Below are 25,499 nucleotides of genomic sequence, written 5' to 3'. Positions count from 1 at the left end.
TTCTCCTGAGTACAGAAATACCCCATATGTGGCACTAAACTGTTGCCTTGAAATTCAAAAGTGAGCGCGCCATGCGCATTTGAGGCCTAAATTAGGGATTTGCATGGGACAGACCCAGATACAAAAATTACACTTTCCTCCGATACCAAGATTACCCTACGGCAGCGTTTTCCCAAACAGTGCCACCAGCTTTTGCAAAACTTCCAGCATGCCTGGACAGTCAATGGCAGTCTGGCAATACTGGGAGTTTTGCACAGCTGGAGGCCCGTTTTGGAAACGCTGCCATACCAGACGTTTCATTTTTTACCGGGGGGGGGGGGGGGTTTCGCAGCGAGTTTCCTGCTGGGAGTTTGTGCTGCAGTGGAAGATTTGCTGCATTTCACACTTGCAGCGAGAAACTCGCTGTAAACTCCCACCTGTGTGAATGTACCCTGTACATTCACATGGGGGTGGGGCAAAACTACAACTCCCAGCCTGTCCTTTGGCTGTCATTGTATGCTGGGTTTTTTAGTTCTGCAACAGCTGTAGGCACACTGGTTGCGAAACACAAACTTCCAGCATGCCCTTTGGCTTTCCGTGCATGGTGGGAGTTGTAGTTATGAAAAAGTGTGCCTCCGGCTGTTCCATAACTGCAGCAATCGCCCTTTTTTTCCCCCCGTGGTTGCCTCAGGACTCCCCCAGGGGTTGGCACGGGGACCGGAATTCCCATGGGCGTACAAGTACACCCTGTGTCCTTAATGGGTTAAAGACACTGACAATTTCCACTTCTGGGTTTACCTTCTCACATACCAATTATTTGGGTTAATAGATACATGGAGGTCAATCTGTGGCAGCAGCATGTGTATGCAAAGATTCATGCAGTTCAGTGCTCAGGACATGACCAATTAATGTTTATTTGTATTACAAAGTCATTCACATAAATAAAGACATTACTAAAACTACTGCTGGGATGGCCTCCTGTCCTTCACCCAACGACTGAGCCAAAGTTACAGCGTCATGAAAATTACCCCTGGCCACCCGCAAGATGCTGCGTTGATGCTTTTGCACATAGGCTGGTAAGCTGTCCCTGAGGAGACAAAAGGTGATTGGTGCTACACAGGTACTTCAAGAGTCTCTACAAAGCCCATCACTTTAAACATTTTATTTCCACTGGAGTTCCTCTTTAAGACACTTGGCTCCAGAACATTAAACAGATTTGTAGATTACTTACATTTAAAAATATCAACCCCTTTTATACTTAGCTGCTGTATACTACAGAGAAATTTGTGAAGTTCTTCCCAGTCTGACCACAGTGATCTCTGCTGACACCTCTGTCCGTATCAGGAACTGTCCAGAAGAGAAGAGGTGGGGATTTTCTTCTGCTCTGGACAACTCTTGAAACAGACAGAGGTGTCAGCAGAGAGCACTGTTAAACAGAAAATAAATTCACAAATTTCTCTATAGTATACAGCAGCTGATAAGTACTGGAAGCTTCAGATTTTTTTTTTTTAAATAAAAGCAATTTACAAATCTGTTTAACCAGCGTTCCCCTTTAAGAGTGATAGAAATTTGCATGGATCACGTTCCAACTATAACAAATCTGACAGTCAATTAAACACTCGTCTTAAGAGTACCGTCACCAAACTAAACTTAGTATATTGTTCCTTATGTAATAAGACACTTTGCTATTTACTTGCTGTTAAAATTCTCAACCTTTGTTTTTTATGTGATTGACCTGTGCAGGGAACAGAGCCACCTAGTGGCTGTTTTTTCAGCCTGGCAGGAGACCAAACTCAGGAAGTGTGTGCAGGGCATGGTGAGGCACGGCTCTCACAGACTTAAGCGATAACACGCCTTTTTTTAAAGCTCATATTTTTTTCTTAAAGCAAGTATATTGCCAAACAGAGGCATGATCAAGGGATGGCAGGTATCAATTTTATCAGTGTCACTTGCACTACAAGACTATAGCTAGGTTAGAGGGTACCATTAACAGATTCACTTTATAACACATCTTCACAAATTGCATCTCACAGCTGACAGTTGTGTTTTTTTTTAGTAGCCTCAGTATGTAAGCAAGAAATTTTCCATTCACCGATCTTCAAAATGGTGAAACTTTTTATTTTATTTTTATAAAAGTACAGCTATATTCAATCCAAACCTTGTCAAGCCAATTCCATGACAGACTAAATCCTGGAATACCCCATTGTGTCAGGCCCTCACTGGATGTTTGTGGTTTTAAAAGGAGGTCATCCAAGCTTTTGAAATTGATTATATACTATACAGTGATCCCACACACGATGGTAATCTGTTCCAGACGGACCATCGTTTGTTGAAACCATCGCATGTTGAGGGATCCGTGCAATGTAAAGTATAGGACAGTGGTCTACAACCTGCGGACCTCCATATGTTGCAAAACTACAACACCCAACATGCCCGGACAGCCGTTGGCTGTCCGGGCATGCTGGGTGTTGTAGTTTTGCAACATCTAGAGGTCCGCAGGTTGTAGACCACTGTTAGAGGAAGTTGTACTCACCTGTCCCTGCCGCTCCGGACCATCACCACCGCTGCCCAGGATGTCGCTGTGAATTGCTGCCGCCGCGTCCCCGACGCTCCGGTAAGGCCTCTGCTTCCCCGCTCTGTCGTCGCCGCCATCACGTCGCTACGCACGCCGCTCCTATTGGATGACGACGAAGAGCGCCGACGATGCAAGGGATCCCGAAGAGGACACGCTGGAGCCCCGAGGACAGGTGAGTGACAATCACCGGAGCTCACAGGGCACAGTAAACGGCTATCCGGCGGCAGCTGAAGCAGTCTGCCGTTTATGCGATGGCCCCGACATAAAAAAAGCATCGTATGTTGATGCTGCCTTCAACATGCGATGTCCTCTTAGAGGCCATCGCATGTTGAAATTATCGTATGTCGGGGCCATCGTAGGTCGAGGGGTCACTGTAGTCTCCTGGCAACCTTGCTATTCAGTAAAGGAGCTGTGGCACTCTGCAAGGGTCAGTCATTTGTGTTTATATATGCTCATCCTTGCATCCGTGCAAGGCTACCAATAGTGTGGCAATACAGGTATGGTTGCTGGATTAACAGTGGACAGGCTTGACAAGAGAATCTCAAAGCCAAAAGTTTAGAGTCTAAACCTGCTTGTTTCTGAAGGCATAATTTACAATAGCACGAGAGGTTAGTAGAGGTCTAGTAGTCTTTATTAGCGCTACAGCATAGACAAACTACATGCCTCGATATTCAGACCACTTACCACAAGCGTGTGTATGTGCTGCACAGTGTCTTGTCTTAGCAGCTCCACATCCAGTGACTCCAGGTCATCATATTCTGATGATAAAGTCTGCAGACATAAGAAAAAAAAAAATTATAATATATATATAATATAAATATATTTTATGAAAAGGAAGAGCAGCACTACTAGTTCAGTTGCAAAAAGTACAAGGTGCACGCTGGTAAAAAGACCTTGGTAAGGGGTCCTCACTAAAGTAGAAATCCAAGAATTCAGCAGCACACAAATTTGTGAAAAAATAACGGCGGCAATAACGGCGGCGAGAGGTCGCGGAAACGTTGCTTCCGTTTTTCTGGTGATGCAATAAACACCCACCTATTTTTTCACAAATTTGTGTGCTGCTGAATTCTTGGATTTCTACTTTAGTGAGGACCCCTTACCAAGGTCTTTTTACCAGCGTGCACCTTGTACTTTTTGCAACTGAACTAGTAGTGCTGCTCTTCCTTTTCATAAAATTATATTTATAATATAATAATAATATTATAATATAATAATAATATTATAATATAATAATAATATTATAATATAATAATAATATTATAATATAATAATAATAATATAATAATAATATAATAATAATAATAATAATAATAATAATAATAATAATATTATAATTATAATATAATAATAATATTATAATTATAATAATAATATTATAATTATAATAATAATATAATATAATAATAATAATATTATATAATAATAATATTATAATAATAATATTATAATAATAATATAATATAATAATATTATAATAATAATATTATAATAATAATATAATATAATAATATTATAATAATAATATAATAATAATATTATAATAATAATATTATAATAATATTATAATAATAATATTATAATAATAATATAATAATAATATTATAATAATAATATAATAATAATATTATAATAATAATATTATAATAATATTATAATAATAATATAATAATAATATTATAATAATAATATAATATAATATTATAATAATAATATAATATAATATTATAATAATAATATAATATAATATTATAATAATAATATAATATAATATTATAATATTATAATAATAATAATATAATATTATAATAATAATAATATAATATTATAATATAATTATAATATATAATATTATAATTATAATTATAATTATAATTTATAATTTATTATAATATAATATAATATAATTACATATATACACATATATATATATATATATACATATATATACATATATACACACACACACACACACCTTTATTAGATTACGAACTATTAAAGAGGTGTGCAGAACATAATACACACACACACACACACCTTCTATGACCCTTGATGGGAAATTAGTTATATTCTTGTTACATTCCCTTTGATACCTTTTGCGTGGCTAGAACCTGTGCAGAACTCTTTTTCAAAGAAACTGGATAGCAAACAAAAAAGGGCAGGAAAGTGGCCCACCATTCATTCATGTAAATGTTATGGGATGGAACGACGAACAAATTTGTTCTGTTTAAGGGGGGGCAAAGCCTAATAAGGGCCCATTTTGTCATCACTGTTAAGTGGCCCCTACTCTCTGCTTTGTATGCCACTGGCCTTGGATATGTGGTAGTCACTCCTTTACAGCAGCATGCAGGTGCCATGCCATTACCTGCCCATCCAACAATGGTATATGTACAAACGGAAGGCCTTCATGTAATGGAAGGTTGTCACTCAGCGATGAGAAGGCTCTGGTTTTTGAGGACCGAGTGGGAGGGCCTGTGGCATTTCTGTCAAGATAAAAATTCCTTGTCAAGCAATGGGCAGCCAAAGGACACCCATAGTGCTCAGGCATGAGGCTACAGGCACCTTGAGGTTCTGGATGCAGTTCTGCAAGAAGATACTGAGGCCATCTTCTTGGAAGCTTTATTAAGTGGAGTTGCAGATATAGACCTATGAAAGGAAACAAAAAAAACAAACAAAAAAAATTAATATATATATATATATATATATATATATATATATATATATATATATATATATATATATATATATATATATATATATATATATATATTCTCATGAAAGTCAGTATATTAGCATACAGGGGCTGCAGGTGTATCAGTTGTACCCAAGGGATCGCAAAAGCCTTTAATGTAATACCCACCAGCATTCGAAATCGTACGTGGAGGGGCCCAGTTAGTTAATGATTTTGCACTGGGGCCTATGCTCTATAAGCTCAAATAACATTTCTGCTCAATGGGGCTCACTAACTTGCCTATTATGACATGTAATTTTTTTTTTGTTGATATGGGAGAAAACCAATGTAAAGGTCTGATAAAACCGTCTGTGCATCCTAGGTCATTCTACTGATGTTGCTGCATTCAGAGGCTACAGTGCTGAACTGGAGTTACCTGGCTAGAGATGGCGTTTTCTTCCCATCATTTACGAGTGAAACAAGAGATTTACTTTTGGAAACCTAGAAAATGGAAATAAAATAGGTATATTAGCAGGGTAGCAGTTATAGCTTGACTTCTACATCCGAGACCTTGTAGGTCCCAAATGGCAAGTACAGCACTACTATATGCAGTCAGCATGGAGGCACAATGACTCAAATTTCCTAAGCAATGCTATAATATATAACATAATATACTATACACACACACACACAGAACACTGTAGAGGATTCTTACAAAGGTCTTGTGTAGGTCCTCACTAGATATGAGGAAAAAAAAACCACATTAGATCAGAATAAATAAAGTGTGTTTTAATAAATGTTCCATGATGGGAGTAGTAGCACCTGTGCTAGACAGATCGTCCCAGGTAACACTCCTGACACCCACTGTGATCGTCCTGTATAGTGTATCGCTGTGGGCGGCTTTCTCGCATCTAGATAGGATGATAGCATCGGGTGTCAGGAGGGACACCAGCTGTGATCTGTCTTTAACTGCAGGTGCTACTGCTCCCAACATGGAGCTGTAGTACCCGCAAAAGACCGATCACAGCGAGTGTAACTTCTGACACCCGAAGCGATCGTCCCGTATAATGTATAGATGTATATATTTTACACACACACACACACACCCCAACCCCAATTTTTGCTGTTAGTCCTGATCATTAGTTCTATTCAATGTCAACCTGTGGAAAAGAACAACTTATGACCGCTGCTGATAGAGATTGAAAAATATACATCTCTTCCAAACAATTATTTTTTTTATATTAGTAATTTAATTGTGTTTAATAAAGTGTGTGTGTTTCACTCACCCCCCTATTAATTTTTTAGGTAGTACTACTACTACTCCTAGCATGGAACAACTGTTCCATGATGGGAGCTGTAGTACCTGTACTGACACCCGATGCGACTGTCCTTTCTATTGCAGAGATGGAGCAGCTTTCTCCTGTGCTCGCATCTCTGCACTATACTCCGGCTGGCCAGTGATGTGAATAGAATTCACATCACTTATACATATTTAGAAATCGTACGATTCGCTGATCTCTAGTCACTCACATATGGTAAGGCCACGGGTGGTGGCAACAGAACAAGCTATTGCACAGAGATCTAGGAGATTCCTTCTGCCATATGCAGATACCTTCATTTGGAAACATGAATTTAGAGACTGTACTTCACCTCCTGCTTATTGCACTCTGTATGCTCACCTTTTGGATGGTCCTATTCTTCTGCGTTGTGGACATCACTTTAGAGGCCAAAGTTTCATGATATTCCACAGATGTGGTCACCTTAACTGAGAACAGAGTCTGCTGGTAAATTTTCTCCTTTAACAAGGGTCGCCCAAATCCTGTTACACACACACACACACACACACTTACCTTTCTTGCTATTCTTTCTTACAACTTTTGCCTCTCGCAGCTCTTCATCCAGACTGTCAGCCTGCAACGGAGGAACCTGCGTAGTTCATAATGCAATTCCAAGGAGATACAAAAGCACTGCAGTCAGGAGACCTCACCTTCAGAACAGGAGCAGACTCTGCCTTGTTCAATTCCATCAGCTCTAAAAGGCAAAACAGAGGTTAAAGTCCAAATTGACCTTTTAAAAACAGTACAAAATTACTTGTCCCATACTAAGAGTTACAATAATGTTCAGGGACAGTAGGTTTTTCAAATGTAAAAACAAAAAAAAACAAAAAAAAAGTTTTTAAACACAATTGAACACCTATGGTTTCGGCTCCATTCAAAATATTCCACTCACTGTAATATTCCCCAACCGTCATCTGTCTTACGGACATGGGCATCTTCAAAAGCTCCACCTCCAGGATTTGGTCTGGGAGCATTGTGAGAACCTCTAGCTCCTTCTTGACATCTTTCATACGTTCCTTCCCTGGATGAATAAAAAAAATTATATATAGTAACATTTTATATATGAAAAAAAATACACACACACACGAAAATAAAGGGAACACTAAAACACACCACAATGTAACTCCAAGTCAATCACACTACTGTGAAATCACACTGTCCACTCAGGAAGCAACACTGACAATTTCACATCCAGTTGTGCAAATGGAATAGACAACAGGTGGAAATTATAGGCAATTAGCAAGACAACCAATAAAAGAGTGGTTCTGTAGGTGGTGACCACAGACCACTTCTCCGTTCTTGGGACGTGAGGAAACCCGCGGCGTACTGCGCTAGGGACGCCACAGGTTCTTATAATGATAACCCCTGCCCCCTCTCACAAATACAGGCTTACTGCGTTAGCCTTCACACTTGTGATCGGCGGCTCAAATGCGGCATTATGTGTCACAACTCAGACTGCCTGTTAGTTTGCATACCATGTGGTTAGGCTGTTAGGTAGGTACGCTACGTACCTACCTAACAGCCTAACCACATGGTATGCAAACTAACAGGCAGTCTGAGTTGTGACACATACTGCCGCATGTAGGTACACCTGAATAAAATAGAGGGCAAAACTTCAATATTTGAAACAAAAACGCTTTATTAAAACAAGACAACATTACCGAACCAGAGACCGAAAGCATGGGACATTCCAGACTTTGAATTGAGGATGAAGCGCATGTATTAGCTAGATTTCCAGTGACTCCGTTTACGAATCACACGGGCTGGCATCCCCTGACGTGATGCTGATGAGGCAGCACCGATGCGAAGGGAGTGTCCACATAACACAGCCGGGTCACCCCCTGAACCTACCACTAAAATGCATACTTGTTTAACGAATTGCGGAGTGGTGAGAGCGACACCTCAGAATAATAATAACGGCTGCGACCTACTGGTTCCCTGGCATGTGATCAACAGGTTATCTAGAACACGAACCGGCACCACCTATGAAATGTGGAAAAGCAGCGGATGGTAATGACTAGCCCGGGTAAAGACATTTTGGTAGTGCTCAACTCAAGCTCATAGTGGTCAGAATTCCATTTTAGTTGATTCAGCCTCAAACAAGTATCATTTAATGTTTCACTAGTGAATTCACCAGGTCTGAGATAGCTATAGTAACCCAGAAACAAAGCTGCTTTCCAACACAGACTCTTTGAAGCCGAACGGGGCACTGTCTGGAACAACGACTCACTGTCTGAACAAGTCGGCCGACAAAGGCTGATGGGAAGAAGGCTTGGATCCTTGACTTCTTAGCACACCTTTCAGAACCGCTGTAGCCTAACCCAACTGCTAACTAAACACAACGTATGTAATGACATTATCGCCAACCTTAAGCCGTGTCAGGTTGTATCCGGACCGACCTGTAGACATGACTGGTCAATCCGAAATTGAAAAACACAAAAGTAACGTATGTGCCGAATGCATACGAACATGTACCGAGTATTAATGCTATAAGCGTACACCTAACTCCTTGACACATATGATGAGCATAGCACTGAACGTGGGCCCAGCGTAAGCAACCAGACCATGTGTACATCAATAACACATATCCAAACCAGACACCACGACAGTATACACCGACCGAGCCTATACTGCACAAACTATATGAACGTGAGGCTAAAAAGAACTACATGAGCGAGTGTATGCACCGACTATACGAACACTTGCCCAATATCACGCATGGCCAGAACTGTATGACTGCCAAACGCCCTGATGCGTAACACTATACATGAATTCCTACCAACGCTGTCTCCCACTGCCCATATTTATGAAACACTTATTCTCACCAACCAGGCTATCAGGACGTGTAGACAGAGCAGACTATCAACGCGTATACCCAGGAGAACCTAGGACTGAATGCACCGACCTTAGAATCCAAACGAATTGCCAGAACACACTAAACAAATAGTCACATAGTTGGTTCGGTGTGTGTATGTACAGCACAAACTATATGGGCTTATACGCAGAACAAACTAAATGACAGTATGGCCCAAGTGTATGATCATATGCCTGAATAAACTAAATGAGTGCATGACCGGAATATCATATGTGCACATGTGGCCAGAAAAAGTCCCTCCAGGAGGGAAAACAAGGGTGGTCGAAAGGAAAACTCAAGTATAGACCCATGCCAAGCACCCAGATCCCCGTACCCCCTGTGGAAGGGAAATGGTAAAGCGTGCCAGGTGCAGGAGGAGCAGGGAAATGCAGCCCCACAGCCACGGAACAAGTACTGGGAGGATGGAGCCCCAGGCCCCAACTGCAACCCAACTGTCTGGAGGAGCCACCTTGTGGCAGGATCGGAATCCTTTACACTGGAGCTGGGCAAAAACTACAAGATGTGTTTAGAGCCATTCCAGACAGACAGTGACGAGTAGGTGCCTGAGCCACCCCAGAGCAAAACCCCGGGAAACACCCCTGGAGGCATAGGGAGAAGCTGAATAGACTGTCGCCCCAGCAGGCCCCATGTCAGAACAGAAGTGCTCAACCACCACAGAACTGCGGAAATAAAGTCCCTGGAAGCCCCGAGGCACACCCCACTGAACAAAAAGGAAAGTGGGGGCTCCATACCTACAGGGTGGTGCTAGCATATGTAGGAACCCAGACATGGGCACACTACAATAGCAGTGGGGTACAAAGACTGTGGACACGAAAGAAACTGCAGACATCGAAGGGACCAGCAGAAAGGGAGGTATGCCTCTAGCAGACCAAGAGTGCAAACTAAGAAAGGACAACAGAGTGATGCTGCTGTTGCTGAGAAAGTCCTTGTGACCTGCAGAAAAAAAAAAAAAAAAAAAAAAAAGCCCACACTAAAATGTCCTATGGTGCCAGACACCAAGGCGGCAGACTCAGACGATGAAGAATGTGGAGCTGGAAAATGCAGACACACTGACCGACTGGAAGAAAAAGGTCCCAAGAACCCACAGGTACACACACTGTGGAACACCTGGAAGAGAGACAACACACACCAAGGGCCCAGCCAGGTACCCCACCTATATAGATGAGGGGAAAGATTACTTACCCGGTAATCTGTTTTTCATTAGCTTACCACGGCACCCTTGGAGAGGACCTCCCACCGCAGGACAGGAAACCTGGGAATATAAAATGGGACATGCCTCTCCACACCTCAGTTCAAAGTAATGTACTCCAAAAGGAGCCAGTAAAAAAAGGAAAAATTAATGTTTCATTCTTTAAATGTTTTATTTAATTTTTTTAATTTTAAAGTGGGATACATGAGGGGGGGCTGTCATGAGTAGATATGAGCAAAGTTACAGTAATTTGATTAGTCACAAACTTCTCGGCTCGACAGAGTCCTAGGACTGTATCCACCTTTTCCAGCCCACCGGAACACCTGAAACCTGAATTAGTTTATGCAGGCTAAAGTCAGCAAATGCCGAGCTGCAAGGTTCGTGACTAATTGAATCACTGAAACTTCGCTCATCTCTAGTCATGAGCTAATGAAAAACATATTACCGGGCAAGTCATCTCTCTTTACCTAATCGCTCATGACAGCACCCTTGGAGACTTAGAATAGCAACCAATCAGGGCGGGACTAGCGCCTGAAGGACTTTACATTCAAAAGGAAAGATCAGGAACAGGATTTAATTGCAACCTTTATGTTTAAAAAAAAAAAAGTATGTTTTGAGGACCATGTAGCTACAGATCTGCTCCAAAGAGGCTTCTCTGCCCAGGAAGAAGCCACTGCTCTGGTAGAGAGCTGAAAAAGGAAGGTGGATCCTAAATCTGTAGTATAAGCTAAAGTAGATGATGTCCTGATCCATCTACTAATAGACTGCTTCTAAACAATCTTTCCTTTGTTAGGGCCAGAAAATTGGACTGAGATTCTGTAGAACGAAAGTCCTTAGAGTCCAGATACTCTAGGAGGCATCTTCTGACATCAAGGTAATGGAACTTAAATTTCACCTTCATGTCTTGGCTCATCACAAAAAGAGGGAAGAATAATCTGAGATTTAAGACCACTTTTGGCAGAAAAGATGGTAACGTTGTCATTACTACTCTGTCATCTAAGAAAGCTGAAGTTTGTACTTTAAGGGTACTAGGACACCACTTCTTATCCATGCCTTACTGGAGGAAATGAAGGATTTGAGGGATATTAGGATCTCCCAATGGATCGACTGCAGGTCCTACTACTCTTAAAAGGGTACTCCGGTGGTTAAGATTTTTGTCTATATTGTATCTTCTTTTAATGTTCATGTTTTTTGCAATTGACATGTATTATATGTTTGTGTAGCATGTGTCTTTTTCTTACCCATTTGTGGGCCAGGCAGTTCTGTATTGGATCTCTTACTGTTGTCCACAACGTCAGCCATGTTAGGATTAGGCTGTGGACAACGCACCAGGGCTTCCAAACCCCCCCCCCCCCCCCCCCCGTTATTTCAGAACTGCATGAGAGAGACGAGAGGGTGAGACAGAGGACGAGACAGAAGGGAGAGCACGACAGTCAGTCTCTTCTGAGGACACAGGTCTGCACTGAAAGGAGACAGAAGATAAGAGTGTTATCTGAAGGGGAGGATAACAAAGTGCACGGGCTGGGGATGTATAGACTGCAAGGGAATAAATCTCAGACTGGGGGATCATTTCTATGTGTGAATTGGGGGGGGGGGGGCAGGGACGATGACCACTCCTGAATGACACATGCTTGGAGTTGTAGTCCCTGTTATGTGTGTATGCTAGTGTTTCCAAACCAGTGTGCCTCCAGCCTTTGGGCATGCTGGGAGTTTTAGTTTTGCAACAGCTGGAGGCACACTGGGAAACACTGGCCTAGCCAATTCAGCATATCACAAACAAGGTGCATTGTTTCCCAATCAGGGTGTCTTCAGCTGTATCAAAACTACAACTCCCAGCATACCCAGACAGGTTTTGGCTGTCCGGGCATGCTGGTAGTAGGTTTGCAACACCTGGAGGCACCCTGGTTGGGAAACACTGCTGTATGCCCTAGAGAGGTGTGGTGAACTACAACCCCCAGGAGACTACAGAGGCAGCATGCTGGTGTTATACCACAGACTGAAGACTCCTGAATTACATGCTGGGAGTTGTAGTCCCTTTTGAGAGTGTATGCCAATGTATCCCAACCAGGCTGATTATATTAGTGTGCTGTGTATAAGGGGGCCGACCTGGGAAAAATAGTAGGGTGGGTAAAGGGCGGAACAAAAAAATTAATAAAATAGGAGCTGCCCCAAACCAGCAATGCATGTGACATGCTGGGATTTGTAGTTTTCAGCACAGCAAGAAACAGGAAATAGAAGCAAAGATAGGAAAACAAAGTGGGGATTAAAAGACAAAGAACGGAAATAGAGTAGGCTAAACAACAAGAATAGAAATTAAACAAAACAAATATGGTAAGTCAAAAACAGAAAAACACATTGACCACCGGAGTACCCCTTTAAGAAGGCTCTCCATGTTCTTTAGGTATATGGTGGATGTTATGTCTTTCCTACTAGTAAGCAAGGTGTTTATTAATTGGTCAGAGAGGCCTCTAGCTTTTTAGATCAGCATCCAGGCTGTCAGATGAAGGAGAGTCAACTGAGGATTTGAACTGGTCCCTGGTACAGTGAATCCTCTCTGTTTGGAAGAACCCATGGCTACGAGACTGACATTGTCCTTAGAAAGGTAAACCAGAGCCTTCAAGGCCAGAAGGGCACTATCAGTAGCACTAAGGCTCTGTCCTGTCTTTTTTGAGATCTGATGGATAAGGCGAAGAGGTGGGAAAGCATACCCTCTTTCCCAGTCCTGAGAGAAGGCGTCTACTGCTGTCAGATAATGCAGTAGGATGAGAGAATAGAACCTGTGATTATTCCTGTAAGCAAAGATCTATAGAGAATTTTCCAAACCTCTCCTATCATTCCAAATATCTCCTTGTTTAGACACCATTCGGACTGAAGATGAACTCAGCTGAGGAAGTCTGCCACCTTGTTGTCTTTCCCTTTCAGGTGAATCGCAGAGAGAGAGAAGCCAACCTGGCTTCTGCTAGGGAAAAAAAAAAATTAAAAAATCTGGAAGGAGAGATTTAACAGGTAGTCTGATCTTATCCCCCCGTTTGTTTAGGTGAGCTACAGTGGTGGTGTTGTCTGAATATATCAGCACATTGTTCCCTTTCATTTGAGGAATAAGCAGAGCTATTGCCTGAAACACTGCATAGAGACCCTTGTAATTTGATGTAGACTGATTCAGCTGAGGAGACCATCTGCCTTGAAGGAGACGCTGGCTGCAGGAGGCACCCCAACGACTGGCGTCTGTAGTTATAGTCACTACCGACAAGTGAGATCAAGGTACCCCTTGAGATAGGTTGTTGGGGGGCTCATCCAGCATATCAAGGAGACCCTTACTTTTGAAGGACATCTATACTGAGCCCATTTCACTGCTACAATACAAGAAGTCATAAGACCTAGTACTGACATTGCTTCCCTGAAGGTGCATAGGCGAGACCGGAAAAGAACTTCTACTCTGTCCTTGATGAGGATCTGTTTGGCTAGAGGCCGAAGGGAGAGCGGAGACACTGAATCTAGAAGGATGCCTAAGAAAACACACACTGCCTGGAAGGGGTTAAGTTTGACTTTTAGATTCCAACCTAGATCTTTCAGTATGGCGCAAACTTTAACGTGCAAGTGAAGGGTTTCTGGGGAGTCTGATACAATCAGTAAATCATCCAGATATGGCACTAACAATGTTTTGGGTTCTTCTAAAAGCAGCCTCCTCCGCCATCCCTTTGGTGAATATCCTTGGGGCCTGAGAGACCCCAAAGGCAAGGGCTTGTATTTTAAATGGACCCAAGCACCCTCCATAAACACTAAAACTCTTAGTAACTTTCCATCAGATTTGTGGATGGGAATATGGTAGTAGGAGTCTTCTAAATCTACATTGGCCATCATGCAATTTGGAAAGAGGGGTTGTTGATTTTAGGGACTCCATCCTGAATAACTCTGAAAGAGCTTTTTTTTTTAACTAAGAAGAGAGGGAAATAGAATCCCCTCCCCCTGGGGGACTGGAACCAGGACCTTTTTGAGCAAAAGTGATTTTATTTCTGTTATCATGGCCTTTTGTTTCAGGGAATCTCTCACTATCCCAGTGCGAAAGAATCTGTCCGGAGGAAAAGACCGGAACACCAGAAGGAAACCCGATCTCAGGGTGGTAAGAAACCAGGGGCTGGAAGAAATTTTCTCCCAGGCCCCCGCAAACCTGGACAGGCACCCCCCCCACCCCAAGGAGAAAGCAGTCATTGTTTGGGATCTTTAGAACTAGACTGTTGGGATTGAAGAGGAAACCTCTACCCTTGCTAGGGACTTTAAATTTCCTATTGTCCTGAAACTTCTGATTAAGCTTTCTGGATCGTTTTTTGCTACAAAAGGAATCAGGGGCACGACCTTGAGTGGGAAATCCTCTCTTCCTCTCAGAAGCCTTTTCAAGAACTTTTTTTCTCAACTATAATTTTTATTGAGCACATTGTATCACAAAAACGTAGAACTGACAGTCCATCCCACTTGCAGGTGGGGTAGAATGCATTGCCCGTAATTTTCAATAATCACAAGCATCAAAGATAAAACATATACAAACGATATCAAAATACGACAAAATAAGGGGAGGTGCAGTTATATCGAACCTGACACAATTTTGCTCGTTGGGAATGAAAATGTTGTCCGGACTGAGGAGGAGTACATCGCTACACTAAGTGTGGGAAAAGAAAGAAGGGGTAGCAACAAGCTAGGTTTTGAGCTTAATATGGTATAACCGTGTTTCTCAGAAAATAGCACCGGGTCTTATTAAATTTAGCCACAAAAAACACACTAGGGCCTATTTTCAGGACAGGGCTTATTCATTTACAGTACAGAATGCACATTGAACAACATGGCGGTTCCACAGTATTTACCCCCCCTTATCAACATGTGATGGGCATAGAATGATGAGCGTGAAGGCGAGATGGAGGTAAGGGAGGGAAAAAAAAAAAAAAGCGCGAGAAGAAAGAAAATAGAAGAGAATAGGTGGGTCGATGTTCAGCAAATCCAGAAGAGGCAGGTAGCAGCATAGCAAAGGAAGGCAGCACAGAAAAGGAAAATGGAAGATGAGGAAATGTCAGAGGGCTATGGTTGGAGGCAAAAAGAGTCAGGGTGGGGGTCCACTACCAAGGGCAGTAAGGTTCAAATCTAACCAGATCTTGAGAAAGGAGTCATGAGTTCTGTTAATTCTACTGGACATTTCCTCGAACCTGCATATCTGGGCAACCTTGGCGAGCCAGTCCTGTCTGGAGGAAGGGATTGGCAGAAGCCAGTTGATTGGCTCTTAGCCGCAGCTAGGAGATGGGTCACTAACAGGTCAGAGGAGGGAACATATGAGACAGATGGGCATCCCAATAGGACCCCCTCAGGAGAGAGTTGTATGGTCGTGTCTAAGAGTGTGGAGAGTACAGATTCCACCTCGTTCCAGAAGGGCACAATCTGAGGGCATTGCCACCAAACGTGTGCATGTGAGCCAATGTGCGCATTGCATCTCCAGCAAAGGCTCGATTCAGAGAGGACATGTGCATGTAAGAATTCAGGTACTTTGTACCAGCGAGTCAAGATTTTAAAGTGGTTTTCTTGCAGTCCCTTTTCAAGAACTTTGTCCAAGATAGGACCAAAAAGGCAATCTCCAATGTAAGGGATGGAACATAGTTTGCCTTTTGAGCCCACAGCACCCTTCCACTGCCTAAGCCATGTGGCTCTCCTAGAAAAATTAGATAGAGCGGCTGCTCTGGCGCCCAATCTTCCTGAATCTGCCGAAGAGTATGCAAAAAAACAAACACACACACACACACACACACCCCCCCCCCCCTTGGAGGAGATTACAGATAAGGATTCTAAGCTCTCTTCTCTAGGGGTCGGGTTAACAAGATGGGATTATAATTGTGAAACCCAGACTATTAGAGAGCAAGCGACACATGTAGAAGCTACATTTGTTCTAATAGAAGCTGTGGCCGCCTCCCAGGTCTTTGTCGGACCCAATGGATAAAAAAAATTAAATAAGCCGCTCTTTAACCCCTTAAGGAACCAGGGTTTTTCCGTTTTTTCCTCCTTACCTTTAAAAAAAAATTCATAACTTTCAATTTTCCACCTAAAAATCCATATTATGGCTTTTTTGCGTCACCAATTCTACTTTGCAGTGACAGTCATTTTACCCAAAAATTCATGGCGAAACAGAAAAAAATAAAATCATTGTGCGACAAAAAACAAAGAAAAACCGCCATTTTGTAAATTTTGGGGGCTTCCGTTTCTACACAGTGCATATTTCTGTAAAAATTATACCTTATTATTCTGTCGGTCCATACGGTTAAAATGGTACCCTACTTATATAGGTTTCATTTTGTCGTACTTCTGGGAAAAAAATAAATAACATATAACCATGCAGGAAAATTTATACGTTTAAAAATGTCCTCTAACCCCTATAACTTATTTTTCCACGTACAGGGCGGTATGATTACTCATTTTATGCACCATGATCTGAAGTTTTTATCGGTACCATTTTTGTTTTGATCAGACTTTGTATACCATTAAAGAATAAAAAAAGTGATCAAAGTGACCAAAAAGACGCTTTTTTGGACTTTGGAATTTTTTTTTTTTTTACGTGTACGCCATTGCCCGTGCGGTTTAATTAACTATATATTTTTATAGTTCGGACATTTACGCACACGGCGATGCCACATTTTTTTTTTATGGGAAAAGGGGGGTGATTCAAACTTATTAGGGAAGGGGTTAAATGACCTTTATTAAACACTTTTTTTGCAGTGTTATAGTTCCCATAGGGACCTATAACACTGCACACACTGATCTTTTACACAGATCACTGGTGTGTATTAACACGCCTGTGCTCAGTGTTATCGGCGCATGACTGCTCCTGCCTGGATCTCAGGCACGGAGCAGTCATTCGTCGATCGGACACCGAGGAGGCAGGTAAGGGCCCTCCCGGTGTCCTGTAAGCTGTTCGGGACGCCGCGATTTCACCGCGGTGGTCCCAAACAGCCCGACTGAGCAGCCGGCATACCACATACCACAACTGAAAGTCTAATGCAGGCCACTGCACAGGGAGACTGGAGGAATAAAGCGGCCCTCCCCGATTCCATCCCTATAAAAGGGACCCTGCAGATATTAAACTGATAAAAACCAGATGTGACAGGTCAAGACTAATAGCGCTTTGTTGCCATTGGGGGGGGGGGGGGTGCCTCAAGAAGCAGTGAAAATTCCAGGGCGCAATACAATTGATGACCACAAGAGGGCACCAACCACCACAACCATCTGAGTGACCAGTGGTGACATTTTGATTTATTTTAAACTTTTACAGACAGTGCAGCCCGCCAAGAAGGGAGGGCATGCTGGAAGACCACCACCCCCGGAGCCGTGGACTTTTAGTAAGATGCGGCACCCAGCCGCATGAACGGGGCGCCGGCCACGCACAATCTGCGACCATTACAGGAAGGGGGATAAGGAACTGGCTGAAAGACACGGCCGGTTCCTCCCCCACTGGGGAAGCGCCCAGCCACATGGGGAGCAGTAAGCAGGCTGGTTTGCCTGCACTGAGGGCAGTTAGCCACATGGGACCGGAGACCTGCAGCTGTAGGTCTCCAGTCAGCCCATTAAGAATGCGGGCAGAACACTGTGCCTGGCCGCAAGGATGGAATAAGCCTGGGACTGGAGACCCGCTGCCTGCAGCTTTAGGTCTCCAGTCAGCCTAAGGCTGGGTTCACACTACGTTTTTGCCATACTGTTTTCAATCCGTTTTTCTAAAGAAAACCGTTTGGCAAAAAAAACGGATGGAACAGTATGGAAAAAAGTAAACTGTATGCGTTTTTAAACAGTATACTGTTTTTAAAAGTGTATACAGTTCTGTCAGTTTTTATAGAAACAAACCCCCACAAGTTTTTGAAAATTTTGTCCATTCTTAATGGGAGGGGTCTTTGGTGGGGACTTTAGGATTCAAATGCGTATGTGCAAAGTAAAAACATATACGTTTTTCCCGTATGGAACCGTATAAATGTGCGTTTCCCATTGAAGTCCATGTTAAAAAAAAAACGTATGCGGTTGCAGTACGGTTTTTAAACCGGAGTCAAAACCGTGGTTGACCACAATTTTGTCTCCGGTTTAAAAACCGTACTGCAACCGCATACGTTTTTTTTTTTTTATTTTTTTTAACATGGACGTCAATGGGAAACGCACATTTATACGGTTCCATACGGGAAAAACGTATATGTTTTTACTTTGCACATGCGCATTTGAATCCTAAAGTCCCCACCAAAGACCCCTCCCATTAAGAATGGTCAAAATTTTCAAAAACGTATGGGTTTTTTTTTCTATAAAAACTGTCGGAACTGTATGCACTTTTAAAAACCGTATGCGTTTTTAAACAGTACACTGTTTACTTTTTTCCATACTGTTCCATCCGTTTTTTTGCCATACGGTTTTCTTTAGAAAACGGATTGAAAACAGTATGGCAAAAACGTAGTGTGAACCCAGCCTTAGAAATAACACGGCCAGGACACTGCACCTGGCCACACAAGGTGTTAAGCGGGCAGCCGTGTGGAACTGGAGACCTGCTGCCCCAGAGACTGAAACTGGAGCAGCAGCATAGAGTCTCCGGCCGGTAGTAAAGATAACGTGGCCAGGGCACTGTGCCTGGTCCCAATACATGTGGGGGAGGGAAAGGTTCACCATCTGGCCCAGCACAGCCTTGTGTAATGGCGACTGAGGAGCTGGGCACATAGAGGACGGGGACCCCTGGATGAGCCAGAGGGAGGGAGAGGGGGTTGTAGTACATAGTCACCCTGAAGTCTTCAACCAGCTTCTGGCCACGCTGCATCGTACCAGGCTAATATAGCGGGGCAAGCAGGGGACCCGGACCCAGGGTACAACCTCCACGCACTAGCTGTTGGGGGATAAGGGGTTGACAGCCCATACTCTATGTTCCGTGCCCCTTTGTCGCATATGGGGGGGGGGGGGGGGGGGGGGAACCAGGTAGCACCATGCTCCTGAACCCCCTCCTGAAAAAGGGAAACAAAAGGGAGGGGAAAAAAAAAAAAATAATAAACTAAACAACCCTTACTAGAAAATAAAAAAAAGAGACATGGTCTGGGGAACTCCAAGACCCATGTCTTGCCTCCTAATGACACTAGATAAAACCGATTACCTCACTTCCAGTGGGCGGTTATATCCTGCCAAGGAGTAGCTGACTTTTTCCCCTAGTGTCAGCGCCTCTTAGTGGCAAGAGCATATACCCATCAGTATAGGTGTCCCCCCCAATGAAGAGCGACCGAGAAATTTGGTTTTTTGGAGAGAGAATTTGGTTGAAATTGAAGTCGAGGGCTAGAGATGAGCGAACTGACAGTAAATTCGATTTGTCACGAACTCAGCTCGGCGGTTGCTGACTTTTCCTGCATAAATTAGTTCAGCTTTCCGGCGCTCCGGTGGGCTGGAAAAGGTGGATAAAGTCATAGGAAAGAGTCTCCTAGGACTGTATCCACCTTTCCCAGCCCACAGGAGCACCTGAAAGCTGAACTAATTTATGCAGGAAAAGTCATCAACCGCCGAGCCGAGAAGTTCGTGATGAATCGAATTTACTCTAAGTTCGCTCATCTCTAGCGAGGGCCAAGAGCATTTACAAAGCCCCCATGGTGGCCGAACAGTGGACAACCCCCCCCCTCCCACCATGTGACCCCATTTTCGAAACAAAATCCCTCAAGGAATGTAATAAGGGCTGCAGTGAGTATTTACACCCCACTGGCGTTTCACAGATTTTTGGAACAGTGGGCTGTGCAAATGAAAAATGTAATTTTTAAAATTTTTCATTTGCACAGCCCACTTGTCCGAAAATCTGTCAAACGCCAGTGGGGTGTAAACCCCTTATTACATGCCTAGACGGTTGTAGTTTCCAAAATGGGATCACGTGGGTGGTTTTATGTCAGAACCGCTGCAACTATCAGCCACCCCTGTGCAAGTCACCAATTTAGGCCTCAAATGTACATGGCGCTGTCACTCCTGAGACATGTTATCCACCCACAGATCGCTTTGCGTATACATATGGGGTACTTCCGTACGCTGGACAAGTTGTTTTACAAGTTTTGGTCTTTTTCTCCTTTTACCTCCTTGTGAAAAAGAAAAAAAAAAAAAAAAAAAAAAAAAAAAAGGAAGCAGCAACACCAGCATGTTAATGTAACAAAATAAACTTTTTACACTAACATGCTGGTGTTGCCCCATACTTTCTTCTTTCTTTTTCATAGGGGTAAAAGGAGAAGGAAAAAAAAAAAAAAAAAAAAAAAAAAAAATTGGTTGCACAACTATTCCAGAGTATGGAAATAACCCATTTGTGGAACTAAATTGTTATCTTAAAATACGAAAGGGTTCTGGAGTGAGCGCCATGTGCATTTGAGGCCTAAATTTGGTATTTACATAGGGGCAGACCCGGATGAAAGCACCAAAAATACTGTGAGGCAGTGTTTCCCCAGACAGGGTGCCTCCAGCTGTTTCAAGACTCAGTAGGGCTGGGCGGTATGACCAAATATGTGTATCACGGTATTTTTTTTTTAACTTACGGCGGTTCCACGGTATGTAACGGTATTTTCTCACCCCCCCCCCCAAATCATGTGACCTGACAGCGTTGTTCTACCCCCCCCCCCCCCCCCACCATGTGACCAGCGCGCGGAGTTTAGCTTCCCCCCCCCCCCCCCAAATCATCTGACCCCAGCCAGCACTGTTCTGCTCCCCCCCAATTAATGATCAGACCAGCGGGGTACTACTCCCAGATCTCAAGCACTGCTCTCCTCTTTGTTGGGGGCCGCCGGGCGCTGAAACTCACTGTATGCCAGTTGTGTCCAACCTGCGGACCTCCAGTTGTTGCAAAACTACAACTCCCAGCATGCCCGGGAGTTTTTTGCAACAACTGGAGGTCCGCAGGTTTGTGACCACTGCTGTATGCTGTATACCTATGCCCGGGCTGCAAAAGATACAGAAAATAAACTTTTAACTCTCCCACCTCGGCCGCACGCAGGGGACTGGAACGTGGACAGCTGTTAGCCTATCACCGGCCGGAGCGATGTCCCGCCCCTGCCAGGGATAGGCTGAGCCCACTGTCATGTAAGAAGCCGGCTTCTTACATGACAGTGGGCTCAGCCTATCACTGGCAGGGGTGGGACATCCCACCGGCCGGTGATAGGCTGATGGCTGTCCGGCGTTCCAGGGCAGACGTAGGCAAGTTAAAAGTTTATTTTCTTTATCTTTTGCAGCCGACATAGGGATACAGCGTACAGCAGTGGTCTCCAACCTGCGGATCTCCAGCTGTTACAAAACTACAACTCCCAGCATGCCCGGACAGCATTGACCAGCACAGGACAACGCTGTGCTGATAATACATTCCCAAGGGGGAGGGGACAAACCGGTATTGCAGTATGGGCTAAAATTCATATCGTGCAGCCCAAAAATGTCGGTATGAACCGGTATACCGCCCAGCCCTAAATCTCAACATGCCTGGACAGTCAATAGCTGTCCGGCAATGCTGGAGGCTCTATTTAGAATACAGTGCTGTACAATCCATTTAACTTTTTATGGTGTGTGTGGGAGATTTATCAAAACCAGAGGGAAAAAGTTGCCCATTGGACCCAATCCGCTCACTTTCATTTTTAACAAGGCCACTGTAAAATAAGCAATCAACTTTTCCTCTGCACAGGTTTTGATCAGTCTCCCCCGTAGTGTTTTACTCTTATTTTGTGTAGTGTAGTCATTAGGGTAGATGCACACGGGAAAAAGTTTGCTGCAGCTGAATCTTGCAGCAGGGAAACTCCCTGTAAACCCGACCATGTGCATGTACCCTGTACTAACTCCGGGTTTTCCACCAGTGCGCCTCCAGCCATTGCAAAATTACAACTCCCAGCATGCACTTACATCATACATGCTGGGAGTTGTAGTTTTGCTACAGCTGGAGGCACACTGGTGGGGAAACTCTTAGGTAACAAACTCAGTGATTCCCCACCGGTGTGCCTCCAGCTGTTGTAAAACTCCCAGCATGTATGGTGTGTAAAGAATAGATGCTACTTGTAATCTTTTTTAAGCCTGGTGTGAAATAGAATTAAAAGATTAAATAAGTAATATCTGCATTTTGTATATTCTAATGCACACCTGGTTTTGGCTTCAAAGCTGCTGTAGGTCCACACTGCATTCCGGCCCCCAGTAATAGTATTAGTTATTACAGCAGGTCAGTTGATAAATTGTTAATGCTACCAGCGGACAAAACACGTTCATGGCTAAACTTCCTAGTAACTCCATTTGGGATGCAGCCGCTATTTTAAGTGGCCTTAAAAACAGTCTTGTGCTTTTCACTCTGTTCAGCCACAGAAGTAAAACTGCTGCTCCCTTTAATAGTATATTTTAACATCCAGTTTTCAGCATTATACTGACAGATATAATTAAGGGGGGGCGCGCAGAAACAGTGTGGACCTACCCTAAAAGCAGGTCTGTAAAGGCTTTTTTTTTTTTATGCAAATACTCCTCACAGATAAAGGAAAAAAAAAAAAATCATTAAAACAGCGCATTGGAAAGGTTCTGTTTTACATACGCTTCTTATAAAGTCCAAATGTGGCTAGTGTGCTGAGCTGCAGCGGCCATAGAAAAGATTAGTCATACAGTTACTTTTATCAGTCATGGCTCCCCATCAGCTATGAAAACATCCGCTTCTTACCATAGGACCATCAGCTCATTGTGAAAGTCAACTTTTTATATCAGCTTTATAAGCTGCAACACTCAGTCTGGTCTGAATTGAAAAGCCCCACAAAATATATTTGAGTGACACTCACTTTGCTGTATGAAGTCCTGCATGAATAGTCGGATTTTCTCATTCTTCTGTTCCTGCAGTGGATCCACCATTCCCAACCCAGAATCCCCACTCCCCTGAGCCCTGGATCCCAACCTCTTCCTGGTTCTCTTTGGGGGCATTTTCCTAGGAAATCAAACTGGCCTTGCAAGTAAACTATACAAGTCTTCCAGAGCTTGTCTTTATATTAGGAGGAAGTGAGGCTGCATTGTAACACCTGCGGCTGCAAACACAGGGGCGGAGTCACTCTAACAGGGAATGAGGTAAGGACAGAGAGGGAGATCTATCAAACCTGTGCAAGGGAGCAGTTGTCCATAGCAACCAGAATCCACCTTTCATTTTGAAAAAGGCCGCTGAAAAACAAAAGCGGGACTCTGGTTGGTTGCTATGGGCAACTACTCCTGTTTGCAAAAGGTTTGATAAATCACCCCAGAGTCTCCATATAGAGCCTATGCATGAAAGAGGACTTGTCAGTTATACCTAGTGCCTCCTCCATCAATAAGGCTACAAGCTTCTTGTAATGTAGATTTTTTTCCTTATATTTTTTAACTAATTAAAACCAGATACCGAAACCCAGTCTTTTCTTCTTATATTTGTATTTTCCAGTAGATTTTCATGTTTTCTTTAGATGATTAAGAAGGAGAAATTCTAGGTTGAGCTGCTTTTAACAGCTTTTAGAGATTTGCTTTACAGTAGCCATATGGCCCATAGGAAACAATAGTCTAAAGCGTTGTCATTAGATTAGAAGTGTTTTCTAGGCATGCTCTGTATCCCAAGTAGGTTATTATAGAGGGAAGGGGATGTGATTTTCACCTATTGTGAATGGTGGACCTTGAGTTATCTATATAAAAGTGTCATTTTTCATTGTAATCAGAAAGGGACCCCTGCTGATTCTCCTTGTCTCCTGCAAACTTTAGTTTGCGTCCCCATTATTCATATTCGTCGACATCCTTCTGAAAACGTGATGCCGATGTATACTCTTAATGGGACCAGCAGACCCCATTGACTTCTATGGTCCCCTAGTGACTCAGTTTGGGACCTATGCGCTATTTTAAAAGCACAGGAGCCCGCATTTTTTAGTCCGATGAAAACAGCGGATAGTCCCGAACTGTGTCACTAGGTGACTCTATTCAGCAGAAAAAGTTGTTGGAGTCCGATGCTTCCCTGCTGACAGATAAGACTAATGGAGGCAAGAAAATAGGATGGAAACATAGAATGTGTTAGCAGAGGAGAGCCATTCTGTCCATCTAGTCTGCCCAATATCCGGAATACTATAAATAGTCCCTGGCCCTATCTTATATGAAGGATAGCTTTATGCCTATCTCTATCTTATATGAAGAATAGCCTTATGCCTATCCCATGCATGCTTAAAGGGGTACTCTAGTGGAAAACATTTTTTTTAATCAACTGGTGCCAGAAAGTTAAACATATTTGTAAATGACTACTATTAAAAAAATCTTTACACTTCAAATACTTTTTTAGAAGCTGTATGCTACAGAGGAAATTCTTTCTTTTTGAATTCTTTTTTGTCTTGTCCACAGTGCTCTCTGCTGACACCTGATGCCCATATCAGGAACTGTCCAGAGCAGCATAGGTTTGCAATGGGGATTTTCTCCTGCTCTGGACAGTTCCTGATACGGGCATCAGGTGTCAGCAGAGAGCACTGTGGACAAGACAAAAAAGAATTCAAAAAGAAAAGAATTTCCTCTGTAGCATACAGCTTCTAAAAAAGTACTTGAAGTGTAAAGATTTTTTTTAATAGTAATAGAAATTCAAAAAGGAAGGGTAAAGACTGGAAGGATAAAGATTTTTTAATAGAAGTCATTTACAAATCTGTTTAACTTTCTGGCACCAGTTGATTAAAAAAATATATATATATATATATAATCCACGGGAGTACCCCTTTAACTGTTTAGCAGCTACCACTTCTGGAAAGCTATTCCGTGCATCCACTACTCTCACTACACAGTCTCCAGCCTCCATTAAAAAAAAAAAATGGGAGGAATCATTTCCCAGAAATATTTATGCCAGCCATGAATGTAATCCTACCTATGATAATGAGGAG

General features: G+C 42.9%; 1 protein-coding gene across 1 annotated transcript; it reads right to left on the bottom strand.

The window, feature by feature from the left end:
• Positions 1–884: 884 nt before the first annotated feature.
• Positions 885–23,988, bottom strand: LOC130276403 (borealin-2-like). Its single transcript, XM_056525721.1, has 10 exons — positions 23,418–23,988; positions 7,452–7,580; positions 7,210–7,253; positions 7,073–7,133; positions 6,902–6,987; positions 5,659–5,723; positions 5,114–5,197; positions 4,917–5,034; positions 3,239–3,325; positions 885–1,066 (listed from the first exon to the last, which is right to left on the bottom strand). The coding sequence occupies exons 1-10, from the start codon at positions 23,554–23,556 to the stop codon at positions 1,004–1,006; spliced, it is 876 nt and encodes a 291-aa protein (XP_056381696.1). The 5' UTR covers positions 23,557–23,988; the 3' UTR covers positions 885–1,003.
• Between the last annotated feature and the right edge of the window lie 1,511 nt (positions 23,989–25,499).

The sequence above is a fragment of the Hyla sarda genome, chromosome 6 (assembly GCF_029499605.1).
Source record: "Hyla sarda isolate aHylSar1 chromosome 6, aHylSar1.hap1, whole genome shotgun sequence".
NCBI lineage: Eukaryota > Metazoa > Chordata > Amphibia > Anura > Hylidae > Hyla > Hyla sarda.
Note: the sequence above shows the minus strand (reverse complement) of the source record. Positions and strands in the feature narration are given on the sequence as shown.

Excerpts from the sequence above, each read along its gene's own strand:
- LOC130276403 (XM_056525721.1), bottom strand. The coding sequence starts at position 23,556 with ATGCCCCCAAAGAGAACCAGGAAGAGGTTGGGATCCAGGGCTCAGGGG. Across the intron at positions 5,724-6,901 it reads AGAATAGGACCATCCAAAAG|GTTTCCAAAAGTAAATCTCT; the intron begins GTGAGCATACAG and ends TCCATTTTCTAG. Across the intron at positions 3,326-4,916 it reads TACCATTGTTGGATGGGCAG|ACTTTATCATCAGAATATGA; the intron begins GTAATGGCATGG and ends TTATGTCTGCAG.